This window comes from Adiantum capillus-veneris, chromosome 24 (genome assembly GCF_014529385.1).
Source record: "Adiantum capillus-veneris isolate H3 chromosome 24, ASM1452938v2, whole genome shotgun sequence".
Taxonomy (NCBI): Eukaryota; Viridiplantae; Streptophyta; class Polypodiopsida; order Polypodiales; family Pteridaceae; genus Adiantum; species Adiantum capillus-veneris.
Window position 1 is genome coordinate 95,713,754 of NC_140954.1, and position 21,666 is coordinate 95,735,419.

The window sequence follows — 21,666 nt, forward strand, 5'->3', positions numbered from 1 at the left end:
ACCTTAGCAGGCCTTCGTGCCTCCTCACCTTGTTTAGAATCGTGCGGACATAGGGTAAAAGCACCAAGTTAAGGACAACGAAATTGTGCACGACCGTTGGAGAGCTACGCGAGAGATTTCAAGCTTGGAGTGGTGCAGAAGGTGCGCACATGAGTCCTTTATTTAACAAAATAGGCACTGCGCAAGCTCCCAAGCAAGAAGTGTGCTTCAAACATTAAGGCCACACAAAACGAGACAACCAAAAACGGGGTTTGGACTCTATATTCCTCCAATGGAGATGCTCCACGGCAGACGACGTACATCAACTACCCGAGTCAGCTTGTCCGACTACTGGGGGGGGGGGGGTTTTTGTTTTTAGTGGTCAATTTGGAAAAAATCCGAATTCAGGGGGGTTGGGTATTGGGGCTTTTACCCTACTTGTATTTGGAAGAAAATATGAAATTCCTAAGGAATGTGTTGAGAGAGCTAGGCTCTTCAGCTAGGATTTGAAATGGAGAAGAAAGGGGCGAGCAATATGCTGCATATGAGAGGGGGCACAGGGTCAGGAAGCTACAATGAATTCTCCAAGTCGCTACAGAGCACCGTGAATGGGTTCTTTTGGCCAAAGCTCGCCCTTGCCATTGCCAACACGTGCAAGAAGTTTCAGCCATTTGCAGATGACGGAACCGCTTGCTTCGCCATAGCAGACTTTGGCTGCTCGTGTGCTTTGAACACCATCAATTCCATGAACTTCATTGCCCAGTCTGTAGCAAAGCAAGCCTCGATGCTTGCACTAGGCCAGGCGCCGAAGCTCGATTCGCCTGCCAAGCAGCGTCAATTCCATGTCCAGGCCTTTTTCAATGACCTTCCTTCAAATGACTTCAACACCCTCTTTGCCCTTCTTTCTTATTCTCATGGATCTGCAACAAAAGCTGGTATTTGTTATGTATGTGTGTGCGCTTCTTCCCCCCTCTCATGAATCTGGAACAAAAGCTGGTATTTGTTATGAATGTGTGCGTGCGCGTGTGGAGAGAGAGAGAGAGAGAGAGAGAGAGAGAGAGAGAGAGAGAGAGAGAGATCTTTTGCAGTGTTATTTATCATGTATGTTCTTGCCTGCAGAATTTCATTTCATGCCCTGTGGCCTTCCTGGGTCGTTCTATTCATCCCTCTTCCCTGGTCGCTACCTTCACATTGGTTTATGCACCCTTGCCTTGCACAATCTATCCCAGGCAGGACTTCTAATCATTCGTTGTCTTTGCACGAAGCGCATATTGTGTACATAGCCTCCATGATTAGGAGATCAAGATCGGGAACATCATCTGACCATATCAAAGTTGGTGTTGATTTTGTTGCTGAAGGTGCCAGATGCTGTCCAAGACCCACGCTCCTCAGCTTGGAATGAGAATGGAACATGGATTCTTGAAGGCTGCAAACCGGAGACGGCTGCGGCATACAAGAGGCAATTTGCAAAGGACTTCACTTGCTTTCTGCGACATCGAAGCCAAGAGCTCGTACCAGGAGGTCTTCTCTTCTGTGTCATGATAGCTTCAAGCATAGATGGCACATCGACGTCTTTGCCTAAGAGGGATCACCACCAATTGCAGACAAATCTGCAGATTGCATGGAGGCAGCTTGTGTCGGAGGTACAATCTTAATGGTATTTGATTCATGGATCTTGAGATCACAAATCACTGATGCTTATATATGGATTCCTTAAATATAGATGTGTGTGTAATTGCAGGGCTTGCTAGAGCAGGAATCTTTAGACACGTTTAATATGCCACTCTTCACACCCACAATGGATGAAGTGAAGGAGGTGGTATGTGGCAATGCATTGCAAGCGGAGTTTGAAGTGGTGGAACTGGAATTTGTGGAGATTGAGAGAGCGCCGGCGCATTTGTGGGTGCAGACGGCGGCAGCAGATGCGCAAACATGGGGCAGGACATGCGAAATGATGGTGAGAAACTTTGTGGGCAGCCTCATCCAGCCACACCTTGGGCTTGCAAAGTTTGAGCTGCTGATGGAACGCTTCAGACATTTGGCAGCTGCTGATGACGAAGTGTATCGCAGTAGTCTAATGCGCCTCATTGTGCTGGCTCTGTCAAGGCGATAATCTTACCTGTTACTGTGGTAAGTGCTGATTAGTGCATAGTAAACTTGTTCTGAGTGGAGCTAAGTAGCAATTAGCAGGGCTCAAATGAATATGTGATTATGAGGGTATTTTATGATCTAAATTTCTACTATTCTGTATCAAATATCTCCACCCTATCTATGCATTTGACATTCATATTGTCAAGATTATTTTCAGGTTGGTTGTAGAATGTATATTGATCTAAATGATCAACCTGTAAAGCAGCTCCATTCCTGCACGGTTGTTTGGGACGCCGAATAGATGCATCCCTTGAAACAAGGCGGTTGGAGACAAACGTAGACAATGCCTTTTACTCTGGGTATATATATGTATGTATGTATCTGTGTGTATGTGTGTGTGTGTGTGAGAGAGAGAGAGAGAGAGAGAGAGAGAGAGAGAGAGAGAGAGAGAGAGAGAGAGCCTCACAAACTCTATAGATCAGAAGGGAACAAAATTAAACAAGGTGAAGGTTCACTCACCTTGTCCATGAAAGGTGAGGGTTTACTCACCAAAAGACTGAAAGGATTTATCTTTGACAGCCTTGTCGACATAGAGAGGTCAAAACTGAGGGGAAGCTGCCGGATCCCTAACTCCACGGACACGGACGAGTTTCACATCTATAGGTAGGCATTGTTGTGTTGTTGTCTCAAAGTCGCGGCTTGCTGAGGTGTTTCTGTTTATGCAGCTTGCTTTGTCAATGACAAGAAGCAGATATGGGAAGATCTCTGGTGTATTAACAAGGATTCTATCATTTTGGGTCTTCAACATGGTTGAGTCTCTAGACATGGTCCAACTTAAAATCTCAACCCCACTTGTGGGACATTGGAACTGAAGGGCAATTTGCTGGGCATAACTACTCTAGAGGTAGCCTAGCTTGTAAAGCTAGTCTAGACAGGTGTTATGTTTCCATTCTCTTCGCTAACTCCCACAGGGTGAAGGCTAAACCTAGGTATAACTCTTGCATATCCTGTAATGTGCAGCGGAAGTGAATGATGGTGTATGGCTCAGGATGAGTGATCCGTGAGTGCTCAAGGTTCCTTTTACTTTAGAGGAAGGGAGAGCCTTTCTTGCTTAGGGAGAGAATGCGCAATGACCAAATAAAGAGGGTTGAATGCAAACTGAGAGAGAGAGAGAGAGAGAGAGAGAGAGAGAGAGAGAGAGAGAGAGAGAGAGAGAGAGAGACGACACACCAGATGGGGTCCCAAACCCCCCCGCCAAGGGCCCCCCTCTATATTGCAAGAGAGGTATTTGCTTTAGATTGCACAAAGGTCTGGTACAATGCTTCTAGATGCTATGGTACTGGACGTCGATGACGAGACGACGACGACGACGATGTCAACGACGGCGGTGAAGACAGAGGGCTGAAAATGAAAAACGCTAGGGCTGAGGCTAGCTGAAAACTGATTGCTGTCCTAGAGCTGAATTCTGCTACTGTGCCGGCGACGACGAGGCTATGCAAAAATGTTGGTGGCTGAAATCTGAAAACGCTGGCTGAAACTGATGGCATTAGTGGATTCTGGCGAGGATCTGGTGTGGGAAAATGGGGGCACTGTGAGGCTAAGGCTGATCTGGAAACGCTGATCTTCAGGGCTGAACAACGCTGATCTTGCTGGCGTTTTTCCCAAGGTTGAAAACGCTGATGTTTGCTGGCAAAAACGCCAGGCTTCTACTTCTGGAGAAAACACTGGAGAGCCTGAGGGTGCTCCGCTGCCGGTCTGCTGGGTGCTTGCCCTCCTTGTGTCTCTGCTTCTTCTACTTCTACTGGGCGCCCCCTTCCTTGCTTACATAGCTCCCAAAACCTGGGTCGAGCAGTCATCGTGATGCCCCCATGATTTGGTAGACAAAAAGCCATTCATCAATAAATGACTTATAAGAGGTGGTTTATATGCAATATGGGAAAACTGGGTTTCTATGGTGGAAAATGCTCATGGTGGGTACTGGGTACTGATGCTAATGATAATTGTTTGTGCAATTAGAGAGTATGCAGCTACTCTAAGTGCCTGGACATGCACGGCCTGCGTACAGGCTCACAAGGTTGCCTGAACACTTCCTAGGCTACTTAAACCCTAGAAGTAGGAATAGTTTGTCCACATGCACATAGGGTTAGATGTGCACGTGACATCCCCCCCTTTTTAAGGTGAGGTACCGATACATAGCTGTATAGCGTCCATAGAGTCCGTCAACAACTCTTGGGATCTCGTGAAGTACTCTTTGCCGGACCACTCTGCTGTGTGGGTCGTGCGATACTTGAACTTCAAGAAAGTCTGCAATGCTTGCTTCTTTGGGCTGCACCAAAAGCGACAGAAGAATTTGTTGCAGCTCCATGTCTTCAACTTTGTCTATGATCTCGGGTTCACCTTCTTCAAGAATCAATATCCCTGAAACCACTTCAAACACAAAACCCTAAACATATCCATTTCTTGTCGAGTGACTGGAAAAAGACTATTCTTTCTACTTGATTGTGCATGAAATGCAGATGAACAATGTGACGGAGTGCATAACAACTCACCAAACACATGCCAAAAGTGTTATCGAAACTTGACTTTTCGACCTAAAAAGCTATCGACTGTGGCAAACCACAACGGAAATGCCAATTCTTGATGGACAATCTTGCTCGTGCTTTTGCTGTGACTGTATCATGCTAAGGAATGAATATGCAAACGCGACTGACAAAACGGGCAATCGTGAAACTATCACGATTGTGACTTGTTATTACATCATACACTCTTCTTGATGCATTATGGATGCAGATGTGAAGTGTGACCAGCCTAGGAAGACCCCTGTTCTCGATTGGTCACAACCCTTTGCTCTAAAGTCATGCCTCTTCACCAACAACCACACTCCTTCGACGACTAGTCATGCCCCTTCAACCAATGGTTGCGGCTCTTCATCGAACGGATGTGTCTATTCGTTTAAAGACATGTCTATTCGCCTGAAGGATGTGTCTCTTCTATTCGCCTGAAGGATGTGTCTCTTCGTGAAGGGTTATACCTTTCCATATGAACCTGTTCATCTCCTCTATAAGAAGCCTTTGTATCACAGTTTCAATCAATCAATTAAACACAAAGTCTTCTAAGTCTTATCATCGAGTCAAGTTCAAGTTTCTTAAGTCTTAATCATGAGTTTAAGTACTTAATTAAGGATTAGTTCCTAGAATTTGTATCAGAGCAAATTTTTATCCGAGACCTGAAGGTTGTGAGCCTCTCACCCTCGTCGCTACCATTGGACCAACGTTTTTTAACCTTCACTTCAGCATTTCCTTCTCCCGATCTTGGACAGTCGGAGCCCCGTTCCTTGCCCCTTGGTCTTCTCGCTTGGAAGTGAATAGTTGTGACCTTTGCCGGCGATTTCCCGATCACTTACTTGCAAATTTTCAGCTTGTTTTGGTGCATTTACAGCCCTCACCTACCAACCTCGGCATCCGGTATTCATCACGTGGTGTTTTTGCTCAAACCCCTGCAATCTCGCGGTGTTTCGAGCTCCCTTTTGCTGCAATTTCAGGTTTGGACAGCACCTTGACTTTGCTTCATCGGCATCCCTTCGGGTTTGCCTTGCCTCTATCGTCACGTACCCCCTACTTCGCGGTCTTTTGGCGTTCTATCCGACGTGGTTTTCCGATCCTATCCTCACCTTTGCTTCTAATTTTACACACGACTGCTGATTTGTTGTTTGTATCTATGGAAACACTCCCAGCCATGCCCATCTTTCCTCTTGGCGAAAAGCTTGACGGCTCCAACTTTGTCATTCGGTAGATGAAGATCATGGTGATGCTTATGCAATTTGACCTTTGGGACTAGCTGACCGATCTTGCCAATGCCGTGTGTCCCGCCCTTACTCCTGCTTCTGGTGCTCCTACATCGACATCATCAGCACCACTTTTTCTGTAGTTACATGTGCTGGCTCCTCATCTATTTCTTCTTGTGGTATTGCTTCTGGCCAAGGTGGTAAGGTACGTAAGGTACGGTACGTATTCGGTACGACCTGTACGTAGTACCGAATGGATAGAGTTAGGTACGTAAAATTCGTAGGTTTTTTTTAAAAATGCCAAAAGCCTACAATACAGTATGTACTTGATAAAAAATTCATAAGTATCACTCCAAGGATGTTAGTTCACTATTCTGTAAACCAAGGCAAAGCTTTCATACGAGTTCCTGATCGTGCTTGCCCTCCTATATTCACCACGGCAATGACGTTCGTGTGTGCTCTACAAATGCAAGTTGTGTCGAAATGTCTACAAAACTAGGTGTTGGGATAAGGCTAAAGAAGGGCAAACCAAAAATTCCTGCCACAATAGGGTTTAATTCCACACATACCCACAACACTCCGCCCCCCCCCCCCCCCAAAAAAAAAAAAAAAAAAAGAATCCGTATGGTACGTACCGTACCGTACCGTACAGATCTGTACGTACGTACGGATCCTACCTTACTTCTGGCAGATCAGGCACTGTGGTTACATAGGCTATGGTGAATCACTGGAATCTGAACCATCGCAGAGTTTACTCTTTCTTACTCGTCAACTGTGCGGATAGCGTGTTGACGTCTTTACGTTCTCCGACCACTGCACATGAGATATGGGGTTTCCTTCGCAACATGTACGAGGCGAAGACACCCGGTAGGATCCTCGCTCTAGAAAAGACTTTGATGGACTTACAGGTCTCATCATTTTCGACTATCCAGGACTTCATATCCCGCATGCTTTTGGTCCGTGATGAGCTAGCAGCTGGTGGACACCAGATCTCTTCCGAGGGCATGGCAACTCGGTTCTTGCTCAAGCTTCCCGACACTTATGATTCCTCGTTCTAGTCACTTACTACCTCCACGCGCCCTACACTTATCACTTGGGAGGAGCTCTTACCCGCTGTGCAGTAGATAGCTTCGCGCATTCAGGACAGAGCCACCTTAGACGCCTCTGCGAGTGCTACCGCATTGGTTTCTACATCTAGTAGGGGTGGTAGTGCTCTCGGACAGTCTTGACTTGGTTGTACACCTTCTCACCTCGAGATTACTTGTACCTATCGTGGAAACAAAGGTCATTTTGTAGCAAAATGTTATAAACGACGGCGGGACCGCATGAAGGATTCAAATCCCGAGGATGGGACGACTTCTTGACTGTTAGGTGCAGCGGAATGATTGTTTGCGCTTTGCTCAAGATGAGTGCTCCGAACTGTGCTCAAGGGTCCCTTTGTTCTTGTGGAAGGTAGAGCCTTCCGTTCTTAATGAGAGAATGCTATGATCACAAACAAAGTGAATGGACACTGTGCGTGCAAGTGTATGAGATTGAGAGATAGAGAGAGAAGAGAGATACGACACAGACGTAAAACCCTCCTTCGAAGGCCCCACTCTCGTCGGCGAGAGTGGTCTACTTATGATTGCACAATCTGGTACAAATGGTATGCATGAGACTGATGCAAGTCTAGGCTATGTTGACGACTACAACGGGGATGACGAGGTCGACACTAGGGATGAAATCTGCAATCTTTCTATTGCTGTCCAAAAACGCTATGGGCTGAAATCTACGACTCAGTCAAAAACGCTGATTCGGGGGCTCTTTTTTGTGGGTCTTTGACGCTGAAAATTTGCAGGTTTAAGGCTGAAAACTGAGGTTTTTACCGGGCTGAATCTACTACACTTTAGGTGAATATTGCCGGTCTTAATTTGCTGCTGAAATCCACTAAGTGATTCGGCATGCACGGTCTACGAATAGACTCACAAAAGTGCCATATCACTTCTAATCTAGACTGACTGGACTGACTGAACCCTAATCATGCTGTAGCTTGTCCACAGACACATAGGGTTGGATGTGTCACGTGACGTCCCCTCCTTTTCAAAGTGAGGTTCTGGTACCGAACTGTATGATGTCGAGGGAGATCGCCAATAGCATCCGGAATCCTGGAAGGGACTCTTCGCCAGCCCTCTCTGATGTGTGGGTCGTGCGGTACTTGAACTTCATAAAGGTCTGCAACGCTTGCTTCTTTGGGCCGCGCCGAAAGCGACACAAAGTCTCTTGTGGCTCCTTCGATGCTTCAACTTCGTCTAGAGTCATGCTTCTGTTTCTTCAAGAATCTCCATGGCTGAAAATTCATGAAACCATTTCCAACACAAAACCATGAACATACCCATTCCATGTAAAATGAGTAGAAAAAATATTGTCTTCTCTAAAGACTGTGCATGCAATGTAAATGAACCAAGAGACGGAATGCCAAACCGTTCACCACATACACGCAAACAATGAGATCGAATCTCTCTCTTAAGATCTAGAGCAATCAATTGTGGCAATTCACAACGGAAATGCCCATGCTTGGTGCTCATACTTTCATGTGCTCTTTCTACAAATGTGTCATGCCAAGGAAGAGACAGGGAATGTGACTTCCTTGAATGCATACTTTTCAGCTTTTCATGAACAATCCGCATACATTCGTGCTCATTCATGAGTGAAACGTGCTCAACGTACAATATGTCATGCCTAGGAAAAGGGATCACATAAAGACGCTGACTAAAATACAGGAAATGATCACGAATGAAACACTCGAACAATGCGTGCATATCAATCATGCGAACACATAATACTTCTTGTGAGGGTTCTTTGGACCTAGGCTCGAGAGCCAAGATCGGTTCGTCGGGATCTATCGAATCTTCTTGTGGGGGATCGGTGGACCTCGACTCGAAAGCCAAGATCGATTCTTCGTGATTGATCGAATCTGCAACGAGGTTAGCTTTGCTAGAAAAAGCATCCACTAACACATCATCTTTGTGAACAATCACATCATCTTCATGCAACTCATCATGCTTGTGAGAAATCACATCTTGATCATGCTTGTGAAAAATCACATCTTGATCATGCAAATCATCATGCTCATTATTATCATGCAAATCATCATGCAAATCATTGGCATTCAATTCATCATGCAAATCTTGTGTGTCATGCTTTGGAGAAGAAGAGACTGAGAGAGTCTCCTTTTCCTGATTCTCTTGCATCTGTGCCTGAACTTGAGAAAAGAGTCGCAAGAACTCTTCCATGTGTCGGTCGCTCTGTTCTGGTCTTGCTTTGGCTTCGCGATGTATTGCTGCCACTCTTTCTTCGTGTTCACGCTCTATTTCTGCGTTTCTTTCTACGTGTCTTGCTTCGCGTTCTAACTTCCTTTCCATAAACATGTGCTCCAACTCCTCCATAGGAGTTAGTGCAATCCTTGGCGTAGATGGGGAAGGGGAAGGGTCGGAAAAACCTCTTGGTGGGGAAAATTCTTCTTCGCCTCTCTTATGCTCATCACCTCCAAGCGAAGTATCCAGTCCGCTTCGAGTGATGACCATCCACTGAAGTCTTGGGTTCTTGTGGTCTTGGGTTCTTAAGTTCACAAGGAACTTGGGTTCCTGTGAGTCTTGGGTTCTTAAGTTCACGAGGAACTTGGGTTCTCGTGGGTCTTGGGTTCTTGAGGTTCTTGAGGGTCTTCTTTCGCTTGCAATCTGTGTTCGAGAAGGATCTTCTCTTACTCGAGTTCTACTCCTTTCCGCGGGCGCACCCCTTGGCGGCCTTGTGCTCACACCAAGGTTGCGTTTTCCTACCTCACATCGATTGGCCGGCCGCTAAGTGCATGATCCGCTCTCAATGAGTGAAAAGAGACACAAGGGGAGGCTGGACAAGCCCTTCTTTCTTGGGATTCCTGTCACTCTTCAAAAAACACGATTAGGAATCGACACGCCCAAGCGAACTTGGGTTCGTGCGACCTCAACAAGCAAAAAAATCCTTGTGATTCTTGTGGTTCTTTCCTTGAGTGATACAGAATACTGTCAATGCTCTGATACCAATGTTAGGTGGAGCGGAATGATTGTTTGCGCTTTGCTCAAGATGAGTGCTCCGAACTGTGCTCAAGGTTCCTTTTGTTCTTGTGGAAGGTAGAGCCTTCCGTTCTTAATGAGAGAATGCTATGATCACAAACAAAGTGAATGGACACTGTGCGTGCAACTGTATGAGACTGAGAGATAGAGAGAGAAGAGAGATACGACACCAGAGACGTTGTAAAACTGAAACTAATTTGACTATTTTGTTTCTAATTTCTATTTTCTAGAATTAGGACTTTAATAAGAAATGTGCACAAGTTAACTAATAAGTTAAGGAATCACAGATCTGTAAGAAAAACCATCAGGAAACAGACAACTGTAGTGTGTCATATGATGGGTGACAAGAAGCACCGTGAAGGAGTTGGCCTGTTAGTTCGGTGGGAGAAGACTAGGTAATGGTGGTCCCTGATGAGTCACAAGATGGGTGACAGGTTCATCGGTAAGGGGACACACTAAGGGTCTAAGGAGGAAATCCGAACTGAGTAAGAAAATACGCGTAAGAACGCAAGCACAAGAATAAAGATGGGTTCAATGAAGCTTTTTACGAAAAGCAGGAACAAATCGCGGGAAGGCAGACGCTTTCCCGCGAGGAATCTATGTTTGCATTGCATTCGTGCATGTGGTTGCATCCAGGGACGCCTGGGAAGTGTTGTTAAATGCATTGGTTTTAACTTATAAGGTTTTATTGAGTTTTTGGGCAGGTTCAGACCAATTTTAAAATATGCCGGCCGCCCACTTAATAAGTGGGCAGCCACTTAGAGGATAAAGCAACAAAACGAGCCAGCGAATTCTCTCTCCCTATTTCGGGTAGAACAGCGCAAAGAAAAAAAAAAAAAAAAAAAAAGAAGAAAAAAGAAAAAAAAAAACAGCCGCGATCTCTACGTGAGCAGTTATTCGTGCCGTGGCCAGGGAGCTATAAAAGCACCACATGCCCTCACTCACGGGAGGTACCAACATCAGTAAGAGAAGACTCTGCCGCAAGAGATCGCGAGACTACGAAGCACAGAAGTCGCTTTTCCCGCGCAAGAGCGACAGGTATCTATTGTGGATTCGTCATACGAATTGTTGTCGCGTGTTTGTGTGGTTTGTTTTGCAGGAATCTCCCGTCTTAAGGGAAGGCCCTTCACGGGAAGTACGGCTTCACGCCTAAGTCCCTTACGGGAAAGTACGGCTTCGCGCCTAAGTCCCTTACGGGAAGGAACGGCCTTGTGCCCAAGCCCTTTACGGGAAAGCACGACCTTCGGGTCTAAGATTACAGAACGGAGGGGTTTCCTCGGGTTCTCGTGCTTGTATAAGAATTCTCCCTGAATAAAAGAATACTCTTATCGGGGGGGGGGGGGACCAACCCATCTTCTGGTCCCCAATACTGTGTCGATCTTCTCACTTCTCTGATGTTTTCAAAGAATTATAATTGTCAGATTTTCAAGTGCTCGTGTTCCCTCCCGTTTTGTGACAGTGGTATCAGAGCATGGTCTCCTCTCTTTCTCTGTAAAGGAGGACGACTCTGGGAAGATACGGGAAGAAGCCATGACAAGCCAAGAGAGAAGTAAGCAGGCGGAAACCTAAGTCCTCCAGGAAAAGCTCGCAGAGTTGGAATTTTTTTTTTTCTCTTCAAGAAGGCGATACAAGACTTGGGATTCTTTGAGAAGGCGACAAGAGCATGATGCTCAAGAAACTAGAGAAGCGGAATGCTCAAGATACTTCAGAACCGAGAAGACATCCATGAACATCAATCGAGAACCATAGCCAAGAAATCCCGTCATTTCGGGAAGGATATGAAGAAGGTCTCTAGACCTAGGAACACTCCAGTCAAGCTTGATACTTTTGACGGAAGGGAAGATGTCCTGAAAGCTACTGCTTTTATTCGACAGTTTGGAGTTGCCTTTGCAAACGACAATTTCTGAGAAGTGTCGAAGGTGAAGCATGTGACCAAACACCTCCAGGGGATTGCAAGTACTTGGTGGTATACCAAAGCTTTGCAAGGAACTTACAACAACAATTCAAGGCTGAATTCCGACAAATTTTTTTTCCTCTACGCTTTGAGGAGGGCATTCAAGAAGATTGGGATTGGTTTGCCCAATAGGAACACGAGCGAGTCAAAGCAAGTAGTGGTTCACTTTTGCCAAGGTAGGTCCATTCTTGATCCTCTCTGAGGAAGGAAAGATGAACAAATTTAACGAAGGACTTTTGCCCGAATTTTGTAAACCCATTTGCAAGATACTTTGCAGCAGATGGTGGAGTCAGCAATAAAAGCTGAAAGTGTACACCTTGATGTACATAAAATACAATCCCCGCAGTGGGACGAGAACCATTGAACACAGAAACAACGAATTTTTGTTACCTCTCCTCGAAGGATACATTGCTATCCGGAGAAAGTTCGGAGTACCAGAACTCAATCTAGCTCCTGAATTTTTGACACTCAAACTTTAAGTGAGAGGGCAGATCTTTGATCAAAGTTAAATCTTTGAGGAACTCATAAAATGCGTATTGCTTTTATGCACGACATATGCACGTGTCTAACCAGGACAATCACTCTCGAGTGTTGAGTCAGAACATTGTTTTATACGATGAACTGCTTTGCTTAACCATCCGGAAGGCCCATGATTGATCTGGTATCCGGTAGTTCTCCAACAAATTGCCTGCTAGTGCGGGTAGGAAATTATGAAGGAACCATGCTGAGCTTTCAAGCAAAGAACAACTTTTATCAAGCTTAAGTACCTTACAAACCAACACTCCCTACCCGGTAAGGGAAGACCAATCTTTGCAAGGAAGAGATGCTGCTGCAGATTTCACCCGTAAAGAAGACGTTGCCGGTGATGCCCATGGTTGCCCCCAGTGTACCAGATGTCGTCAAGACCCAGTGCGCGAGTTCCCTCGCGAAGAAGTGCCTACGGAGCGTGTTTTCATCGCAACAAGCTGCTGTTTTTCTCTGTTTTCAGCCCATAAACGTCGTAGACGGGGCTGATTTACGAGAAGGAACCCGAGAACACACCTCTTTTGTGTGTAGGATTGGAAGAGAGGATTTTCTATGCAGAGATCTCTTCCGGGGAATTGCTTTTTCGAGAACCGAGTTGCGTTACGAGCGTCGTGACTTTGAAGGTACGATTTTTATGTTATGATCTCTAAGTATTTGATTGCAGGTGTACTTCCTCTTCGTGAGGGAGTAGGAGCAAAGGAAGGCATGAGCCTCTGCATGATAAAAGTGCTCTGAGGAACTAGAGCCAGATCAGCCCAAGGGTTTCGTACCCAAGTTCGGGAAGCAGATCCACGGATTGAAGAGAGGTAGACTCTCAAGATGTGATCCGGAAGTTGAAATTCCTAAGGAAAGGACTTTGTGTCCAAGAAAGCGGAGTTACTCTGTAGGAACAGGACTCTGGAAACAGAGTCGGAAAAGCGTTGCAGGGATGCCATGCCCTGAGTAGGACGGCAGAAAGGAAGGAACCATTCCGAGATTCCAAGCAAAGAAAAGCTTTCATTAAGCTTGAATACTCTTTAAGCCCACACCCCCTACCCGGTCAGGGAGGACATGGTAGTGCTTTTCGCACAAATGAATGAACACTTTCTTTATGAGAGAAGGAACAAGCGACGACTACGGCCTGTGCTCGAGGAATCCAAAGATTGAAATTCTAGTTATTTAATGAGCGGGTTTTGCTCTAAGATCGAGCCAAGGGATCGTCAAGTTGAGCGTCTTCGCTCTACGGATCTTACGAAGGGAAGGTAATTTCCCAGGTTCACCAAAGCTCTAACACAGCTTAAGAATTATGTACACCTTTGGGTACATGGATAACACACGAAGATGCAGACCTATGCCAAGGAACTGGACGAGAGTTTGTTATACTCTCTTGAGCGCCTTTTTATGCGCAAGGATATTCCGACACGAGAATTAGATGTGTTCGGTAGAAGGATTCTCTAAAGAGAAGAGGTTTTCTGATGGTCGTTGATTATTGAGTACGCCATGTGCTTTTATTATTACAGTAGCAACTTTTGGTTGCGGTATATGTTTCTCCATGAGCAGGTCAAGTAGCATTTACACGCTGCTGGAATAAATTCGAACTATTATGTTCGTAAGAGTAAAATTTGCCAACCATTTTAAAAAATGGTAAGAATTACCTTAACCACATATGGGAGAACATCCTTGAGATCCAAAGCGGGTTCACCCTTAAGTGGGCCAAGTTTGAACTTATGTTCACAGAATGGTATGGCTAGAATTTTATATGCTTAAGATTTTGCGAGGAATCCTAGATGCTTGCAAGGATGGCCTCTGCAAGGAAGAGACGCTAGTAGGTGTCACGAGAACACTGCTTGTGGTAATAACTTACAGGAGGAAAAGATTGGAAGGAAGTGCCGCCGTGCACAAGGAATCTTCGGATTGGAACCGCTCGCCTACATTGAGCGACGGCCCGAAACAAGAACCTTCTTTAAGGTGGTCGAAGACCTTGTTTGTGAAGGAAGATATCGAAATTAATACTCTTATGATTTGGGCATTCCCTATGTGGGAGGACACAAGAGGTTTAATACCCTCTGGACTAACAGCGCAGGATTATGCGCAAGGACAGATGCCTAGATTGATTTCTAGGAGGATTATTCTTCTCGGGATTGAGAAGGTGGAATTGAGTTAACAGATTCTCGGATAAGGAAACTTCCAATCTGTTGGAAAGACGCGAATGACGAGTTCTTACATGGCTCGTAAGTTTGATGAATGGTGAAGGATACACTCGAGGTACTAGAGGAAGGACATGAACCAGTAAGGTAAGTATTGAATTCTTGAATATTATTTAAATTAATTTTTAAGCTCTCTTTTGAGAAAGGACTAGCTCAACTCACCATTGAGTAAGATTTGGAATCTTTTCGGTTTCTCCCCGGCAGTTCAGTTGGACCTCTACAGTTGAGGACAACTGTTTATAAGTGAGAGGGATGAAACTAATTTGACTATTTTGTTTCTAATTTCTATTTTCTAGAATTAGGACTTTAATAAGAAATATGCACAAGTTAACTAATAAGTTAAGGAATCACAGATCTGTAAGAAAAACCATCAGGAAACAGACAACTCTGGTGTGTCATATGATGGGTGACAAGAAGCACCGTGAAGGAGTTGGCCTGTTAGTTCGGTGGGAGAAGACCAGGTAATGGTGGTCCCTGATGAGTCACAAGATGGGTGACATGTTCATCGGTAAGGGGACACACTAAGGGTCTAAGGAGGAAATCCGAACTGAGTAAGAAAATACGCGTAACAACGCAAGCACAAGAATAAAGATGGGTTCAATGAAGCTTTTTACGAAAAGCAGGAACAATCGCGGGAAGGCAGACGCTTTCCCGCGAGGAATCTATGTTTTCATTGCATTCGTGCATGTGGTTGCATCCAGGGACGCCTGGGAAGTGTTGTTAAATGCATTGGTTTTAACTTATAAGGTTTTATTGAGTTTTTGGGCAGGTTCAGACCAATTTTAAAATATGCTGGCCGTCCACTTAATAAGTGGGCAGCCACTTAGAGGATAAAGCAACAAAACGAGCCAGCGAATTCTCTCTCCCTATTTCGGGTAGAATAGCGCAAAGAAAAAAAAGAAAAAAGAAAAAAGAAAAAAAAAACGGCTGCGATCTCTACGCGAGCAGTTATTCGTGTCGTGGCCAGGGAGCTATAAAAGCACCACATGCCCTCACTCACGGGAGGTACCAACATCAGCAAGAGAAGACTCTGCCGCAAGAGATCGCGAGACTACGAAGCACGGAAGTCGCTTTTCCCGCGCAAGAGCGACAGGTATCTATTGTGGATTCGCCATACAAATTGTTGTCGCATGTTTGTGTGGTTTGTTTTGCAGGAATCTCCCGTCTTACGGGAAGGCCCTTCACGGGAAGTACGGCTTCACGCCTAAGTCCCTTACGGGAAAGTACGGCTTCGCGCCTAAGTCCCTTACGGGAAGGAACGGCCTTGTGCCCAGGCCCTTTACGGGAAAGCACGACCTTCGGGTCTAAGATTACAGAACGGAGGGGTTTCCTCGGGTTCTCGTGCTTGTATAAGAATTCTCCCTGAATAAAAGAATACTCTTAACGGGGGGGGACCAGCCCATCTTCTGGTCCCCAATACTGTGTCGATCTTCTCCCTTCTCTCATGTTTCAAAGAATTATAATTTTCAGATTTTCAAGTGCTCGTGTACGCTCCCGTTTTTTGACAAAAACCCTCCTTTGAAGGCCCCACTCTCGTCGGCGAGAGTGGTATGCATGAAACTGATGCAAGTCTAGGCTATGTTGACGACTATGACGGGGATGACGATGTCGACACTTGGGCTGAAATCTGCAATCTTTCTACTGCTGTCCAAAAATGCTATGGGCTGAAATCTGCGACTGAGTCAAAAACGTTGGTTGATTCGGGGGCTCTTTTCCTGTGAGTCTTTGACGCTGAAAATCTGCAGGTTTAAGTTTGAAAACTGAGGTTCTTCATGGCTGAAAACTGAGGTCTTTACCGGGCTGAATCTGCTACACTTTAGGTGAATATTGCTGGTCTTAATCCGCTGCTGAAATCCAAAAACGCCAATGTGTAGGGGGATGCTGTGCAAAAATGCTAGGTGATGCTGGATCTGCAAAACGCTAGATCTCCTTGGGGGGGGGGGGTCTGCTGAGAAGTTGCCTGTTGAGCGCGGAGCTCCTGCTGCCTCTTCTGCCATTGAGTGCTAACTTGGGTTTGCTTATATATTAACTTACCCAATTTGCCCTACTTACTTTTGTTGGAAAGTTACTTAAATTAATAAGTGGAAAATGTCAAAATAGGGAAAATATGCTAAATGCACTGGAAAAATCCCCTAATTGATTCTAATGAATTCTGATGGAAATACTGATGATCATGTTGTGTGCAACCAGAGGATATGCATCTATACTAAGTGACTGGGCATGCACGGTCTACGAATAGACTCACAAAAGTGCCATATCACTTCTAATGTAGACTGACTGGACTGACTGAACCCTGATTATGCTGTAGCTTGTCCACGGATACATAGGGTTGGATGTGTCACGTGACATCGATAGACCTCTGCCACTGCCATCTCTAGCCCTTCACAGGCTAATGGCTTCACCCTCTAGTTTCATCCACCTCCTTCCCTCTTATGATCGAGATCACTTTTTGGCTTGGAGTTTACGGGATTTAACACCTTGGCCTTCTATCTGTTTGTGTCTGAGTGCTGCTTAAGGGGGGGTTCTCTCTCTTCTGTCTCTCTCTCTTCTGCGGACCTCCACCGATGAGCTCCTTGCTCGTCTTTCATCTTTCCCTCATATATATCCTCTTCAGCGACTTGTTCTGTTGTTAGCCTCTCTCCATCAGCTTCCTTGTGCGACTTGATCAGCCTGACCTAGCTTCGGTCATCATCACATTGGTACTGGACGGTTCATCGTTTTTTGTTTGGCTGGCGCTTCTTCTTTTCACACTCCAGATTTGCCAGGCGTGTTACATCTTCTTCCTCAGCGACTCCGCTCCTGTCGTTGAGGGAGGGTGTTAGATTCTTCATCTCCAGATGCTTCACATTTTGCCTACAAGCTTCACACACATCACGTGCACTGGCACTTGTTTGTGGGTTGGCCACCCGTACACCTGTTGGACAGGGATCTTCAGGCACATTTGGGGTTTTGCTCAACACTTTGCCGAGTTGGACCTATGCTGGTCCTTTTTCATTTTTTCCTCATTTATGGGGTTTTTGTGCATTGTCGGTGGGGCTTTTGGTCTGCCCTACCTACTCCCTATTCTCCTATATATAGGAGAGGGGGGAGCACTCTCCCATTCATCTTGCCATCTTGTCTTGTACACATCAGTTTTGCCATCTGGAGTTATTGGGGCTTGCCAACCTTTTCCATCTGTCTCTTGTGTGTCCATCGCCATTGTCTCTCTCTCTCTCTCTCTCTCTCCACCTTCCACTGCTCACTCTGACAATACTGGCTTTACGATTCTGACGTCAAGACCACCACAATTAGCCATTGTCGGGGGAATTTTATGTTCACAAGTTGAGCCGGGTCAGTATCGGGCTGTTCGTTGTGGGAAACGGTGAAAGAAAGTGTAAGGTGCAGTGGAAGTGAATGTTGAACTTTGCTCAAGAGTGCTCCGAATTGTGCTCAAGGGTTCCTTTTACTTACGGAAGGGAGAGCCTTCCGTTCCTTTAGTGGAGAGAGCAATGAACACAAACAAAGTGGATGAACACTGTGAATGAAGGTGCTGAGACTGAGAGATAGAGAGAGAAGAATACGACACTAGAATGTTGTCAAAACCCTCCTCCGAAGGCCCCACTCTCTATGGCGAGAGTCGTCTACTTATGATTGCACAAATCCTTATAATGCTTGGACTTGCCGACGATGTCGACGACGATGAGACCGTGTCACGTGACACATCCAACCCTATGTGTCCGTGGACAAGCTACAACATGATCAGGGTTTAGTCAGTCCAGTCAGTCTAGATTAGAAGTGATCTGGCACTTTTGTGAGTCTGTTCACAGACCGTGCATGCCCAGTCACTTAGTATAGATGCATATCCTGTGGTTGCACACAGCATGATCATAAACATTCCCATTAGAATCCATCAGAATCCTTCAGGGGAATTTTCCAATGCATTTAGCCTATTTTACCTATTTTTGACATTTTTCACTTATTATTTTTAAGTGACTTTTGTTGGAAAGTAGGTAGGGCAATTTTGCAAAGTTTGTATATTAGCAAACCAAGGCTAGCACTAAATGGCAGAAGAGGCAACAAGAGCCAAGCTCAACAAGCAACTTCTCAAGCAAGAACTTGGTGGTCTCCCCTCCAAGTAAGAAGGTGTTGCTAAATTGGCTTTATCTTACAGAAAAATAATTCTAAATGAATTATTGGATTTATAAGTGAGAGGGTTTTCTCACTTGGAACACCAAGGAAAATTCTAAATGAATTATTGGAATTTTAAGTGAGAGGGCTTTTCTCACTGGAGACATCCGCGTCATTCAAAGTAATGACGGGAGTATTTGTAAGGCCACCAAGAACGGGTACTTCTGATGCGTCACATCGGATGGGTGACGGGGAGCATCGGGAAGAAGTAGTCGACCATCCGGGAACGGAAATCTCTGATGCGTCATAGGATGGGTGACATAGAGCATCGCGAAGGAGATTGTACCGTAAGTTCGGTAGGAAAGGACTAGGTGATGGGTATTCTTGATGCGTCACAAGGTTGGTGACGGGTGCATCGGAAAGGGAATATCCATAGTCGGGAGGAAATTCCGAGCTGTGTTAGAATTGTGCGTAAGGAAAAAGCAGGCACTTGAATGAAGATGGGTTCAGAGGAAACTTTGAGGAAAAACAGATGCTTTCTGAGAAAGCGGGATTGCTTTTCGGGAAAGTAAATGCTTTCTCGCGAGGAAGTCTATGTCTGCATTGCAATTGTGCATGTGATTGCATCTAGGGACGCCTGGGAAGTGTTGTGAAAGCATTGTTTTTCACTTATAAGGTTTTATTGAGTTTTTGGGTAGGTTCAGACTATTTTTAAAATACGCCGGCCGCCCACTTAATAAGTGGGCAGCCATCTGATAAATAAGGCAACAGATCAGCCAGCGTTTTCTCTCTCTCTTTTTCTGGCAGAACAACGAAAAAAAAAAAATTTGAAAAAAAAAAAAGGCTGCGATTTGTACGCGAGCAGCGATTCGTGCCCGTGGCTAGGAGCTATAAAAGCATCACATGTCCTCACTCAGAGGGGAGGACCAATCTTTGCAAGGAGGAGATGCTGCTGCAAATTTCAGCCGTAAAGAAGACGTTGCAGGTGATGCCCATGGCTGCCCCAAGTGTACCAGGTGTTGCCAAGACCCAGTGCGCGAGTTCCCTCGCGAAGAAGTGCCTACGGAGCGTGTTTCCATCGCGACAAGCTGCTGTTTTTCTCTGTTTTCAGCCCCTAAACGTCGTAGACGGGGCTGATTTATGAGAAGGAACCGAAGAACACACCTCTTTTGTGTGTAGGATTGGAAGAGAGGATTTTCTATGGAGAGATCTCTTCCGGGGAATTGCTTTTCGAGAACGGAGTTGCGTTTCGAGCGTCGAGACTTTGAAGGTAACAATTTTCATGTTATGCACTCTGAGTATTTGTTTGCAGGTGTACTTCCTCTTCATGAGGGAGTAGGAGCAGAGGAAGGCATGAGCCTCTGCAGGAGAAAGCGCTCTTAAGAACTAGAGCCAGATCAGCCCAAGGGTTTCGTACCCAAGTTTGGGAAGTAGATCCACGGATCGGAGAAAGGTAGTCTCTGGAGTTGTGATCCGGAAGTTGAGATTCCCAAGTAAGGACTTTGCGTTCGGGAAAGCAGAGTTGTTTTGCGGGAAGAGGACTCTGGAAATAGAGTTGGGAAAGAGAGTTGCAGGGATGTCATGCCCTGAGTCTGGAAGGTGAGATCCAGAGGCAAGAACCTTGGTTCTCCAGGATTTGGAATAAGGAACGGGAAGTTCCTTGGAATAGGGTTTTGCCCTAGGAATCGGAAGCTGACGCTTCCGGGAACCATCAAGTCTTATTCTAGAACGAATGTGGTAATACGTTCGGTTCAATTGCTTGTATAGACTTCTCCTCAGTAATAAAGATACTATTACGGGGGGGGGACCAGCCCATCTTCTGGTCCCAGTACTGTGTCGATCTTCTCACTTTATCTTCTCTCTCTCTATCTATTTCTCTCTGTATCCTTTGGGTTCAGTAATATGTGATAAATTCTATTTATCCAAATGTATTTTATATTGTTATGCGCTCCCGTTTGTGGCAGAAGGACTCAGCAAGCCTAGCGTTTTTACCTCCAAGTAACATCGCCAGCAAGTCCCAATCCATAGCGTTTTTTGCAACAAGGCATCATCGCCAAGCAAGTCCAGGCCTAGCGTTTTTGCAAAGTCCCATTGCCAGCAGATTTTCCATGCTAGCGTTTTTGGTCCAAGACAGAGAAGCTTCAGTTTTCAGCTTTTGTGCCATAAGCAGCAGGTGGCTTTCAGCCATAAAAGAATTTCAGTTTTCAGCCTACAGTAGATGCAAGCCATAAAGACCAGCAAAATTAGCATTTTCCTTAGCGTTGTCGGCAACAGCAGATTTCAGCCCATAGCGTTTTTGGACAGCAGATAAAAGAATTCAGATTTCAGCCCTTAGGTCGGTCTTGCCATCCCCGTCGTCATGGCCGACATAGCCTCGAATTGCATCAGTCACATGCATCATCATTGTACCAGTTTGTGCAATCAATAGTAGACCACTCTCGTCGACGAGAGTGGGGCCTTCGGAGGAGGGTTTACCGTCTCTAGTGTCGTATTTCTCTTCTCTCTCTATCTCTCAGTCTCATACACTTTCACGCACAGTGTCCATTCACTTTGTTTGTGTCCATTGCACTTCTCACTAAAGGAACGGAAGGCTCTCCCTTCCGTAAGTAAAAGGAACCTTGAGCACAGTTCGGAGCACTCATCTTGAGCAAAGTTCAAACATCATTCCGTTGCATCTCACAGACGGGCTGAAATCTGAAAAATGCTAAGGGGCTGAAATTTGCAACTTTTTATCTGCTGAATTCTGTCTCTATGTCGATGACAATGTCGATGGCAATGATGCTACGACGATGCGCTGAAAATGCAGATGCTGGAGTCTGCGTTTTTCGGGCTGAAACTGCAAACTGCGTTGGATCTGACCGTGCGGTGAGGATCTGCAGCGGGAAGGTGAGAGCTGCGAGGTTTGGGACTTCTTCTGCGGTGTCTAGGTGCTGAAAACTGAAAATGCTGGCG

General features: G+C 45.6%; 1 protein-coding gene across 4 annotated transcripts in view; it reads left to right on the plus strand.

Moving 5' to 3' along the window:
* Positions 1 to 448: 448 nt before the first annotated feature.
* The window catches only part of LOC147426812 (gibberellic acid methyltransferase 1-like), a 53,719-nt gene continuing 32,501 nt past the window's right edge, over positions 449 to 21,666 (plus strand). The window contains exons 1-5 of one of the 4 annotated variants that reach the window (XR_015186187.1): positions 450 to 914; positions 1,099 to 1,208; positions 1,338 to 1,622; positions 1,721 to 2,109; positions 2,288 to 2,439. Coding sequence is in view for 3 of the 4 variants with exons in the window: in XM_086498431.1 (XP_086354557.1) it covers positions 491 to 914; positions 1,099 to 1,208; positions 1,338 to 1,622; positions 1,721 to 2,092 (1,191 nt within the window). In the remaining variant the exon portion in view is untranslated. Of the gene's footprint in view, positions 926 to 1,098; positions 1,209 to 1,337; positions 1,623 to 1,720; positions 2,110 to 2,287; positions 2,440 to 21,666 lie in introns of all 4 variants that reach the window. The other 3 variants (XM_086498431.1, XM_086498430.1, XM_086498432.1) reach the window with 3 other exon arrangements.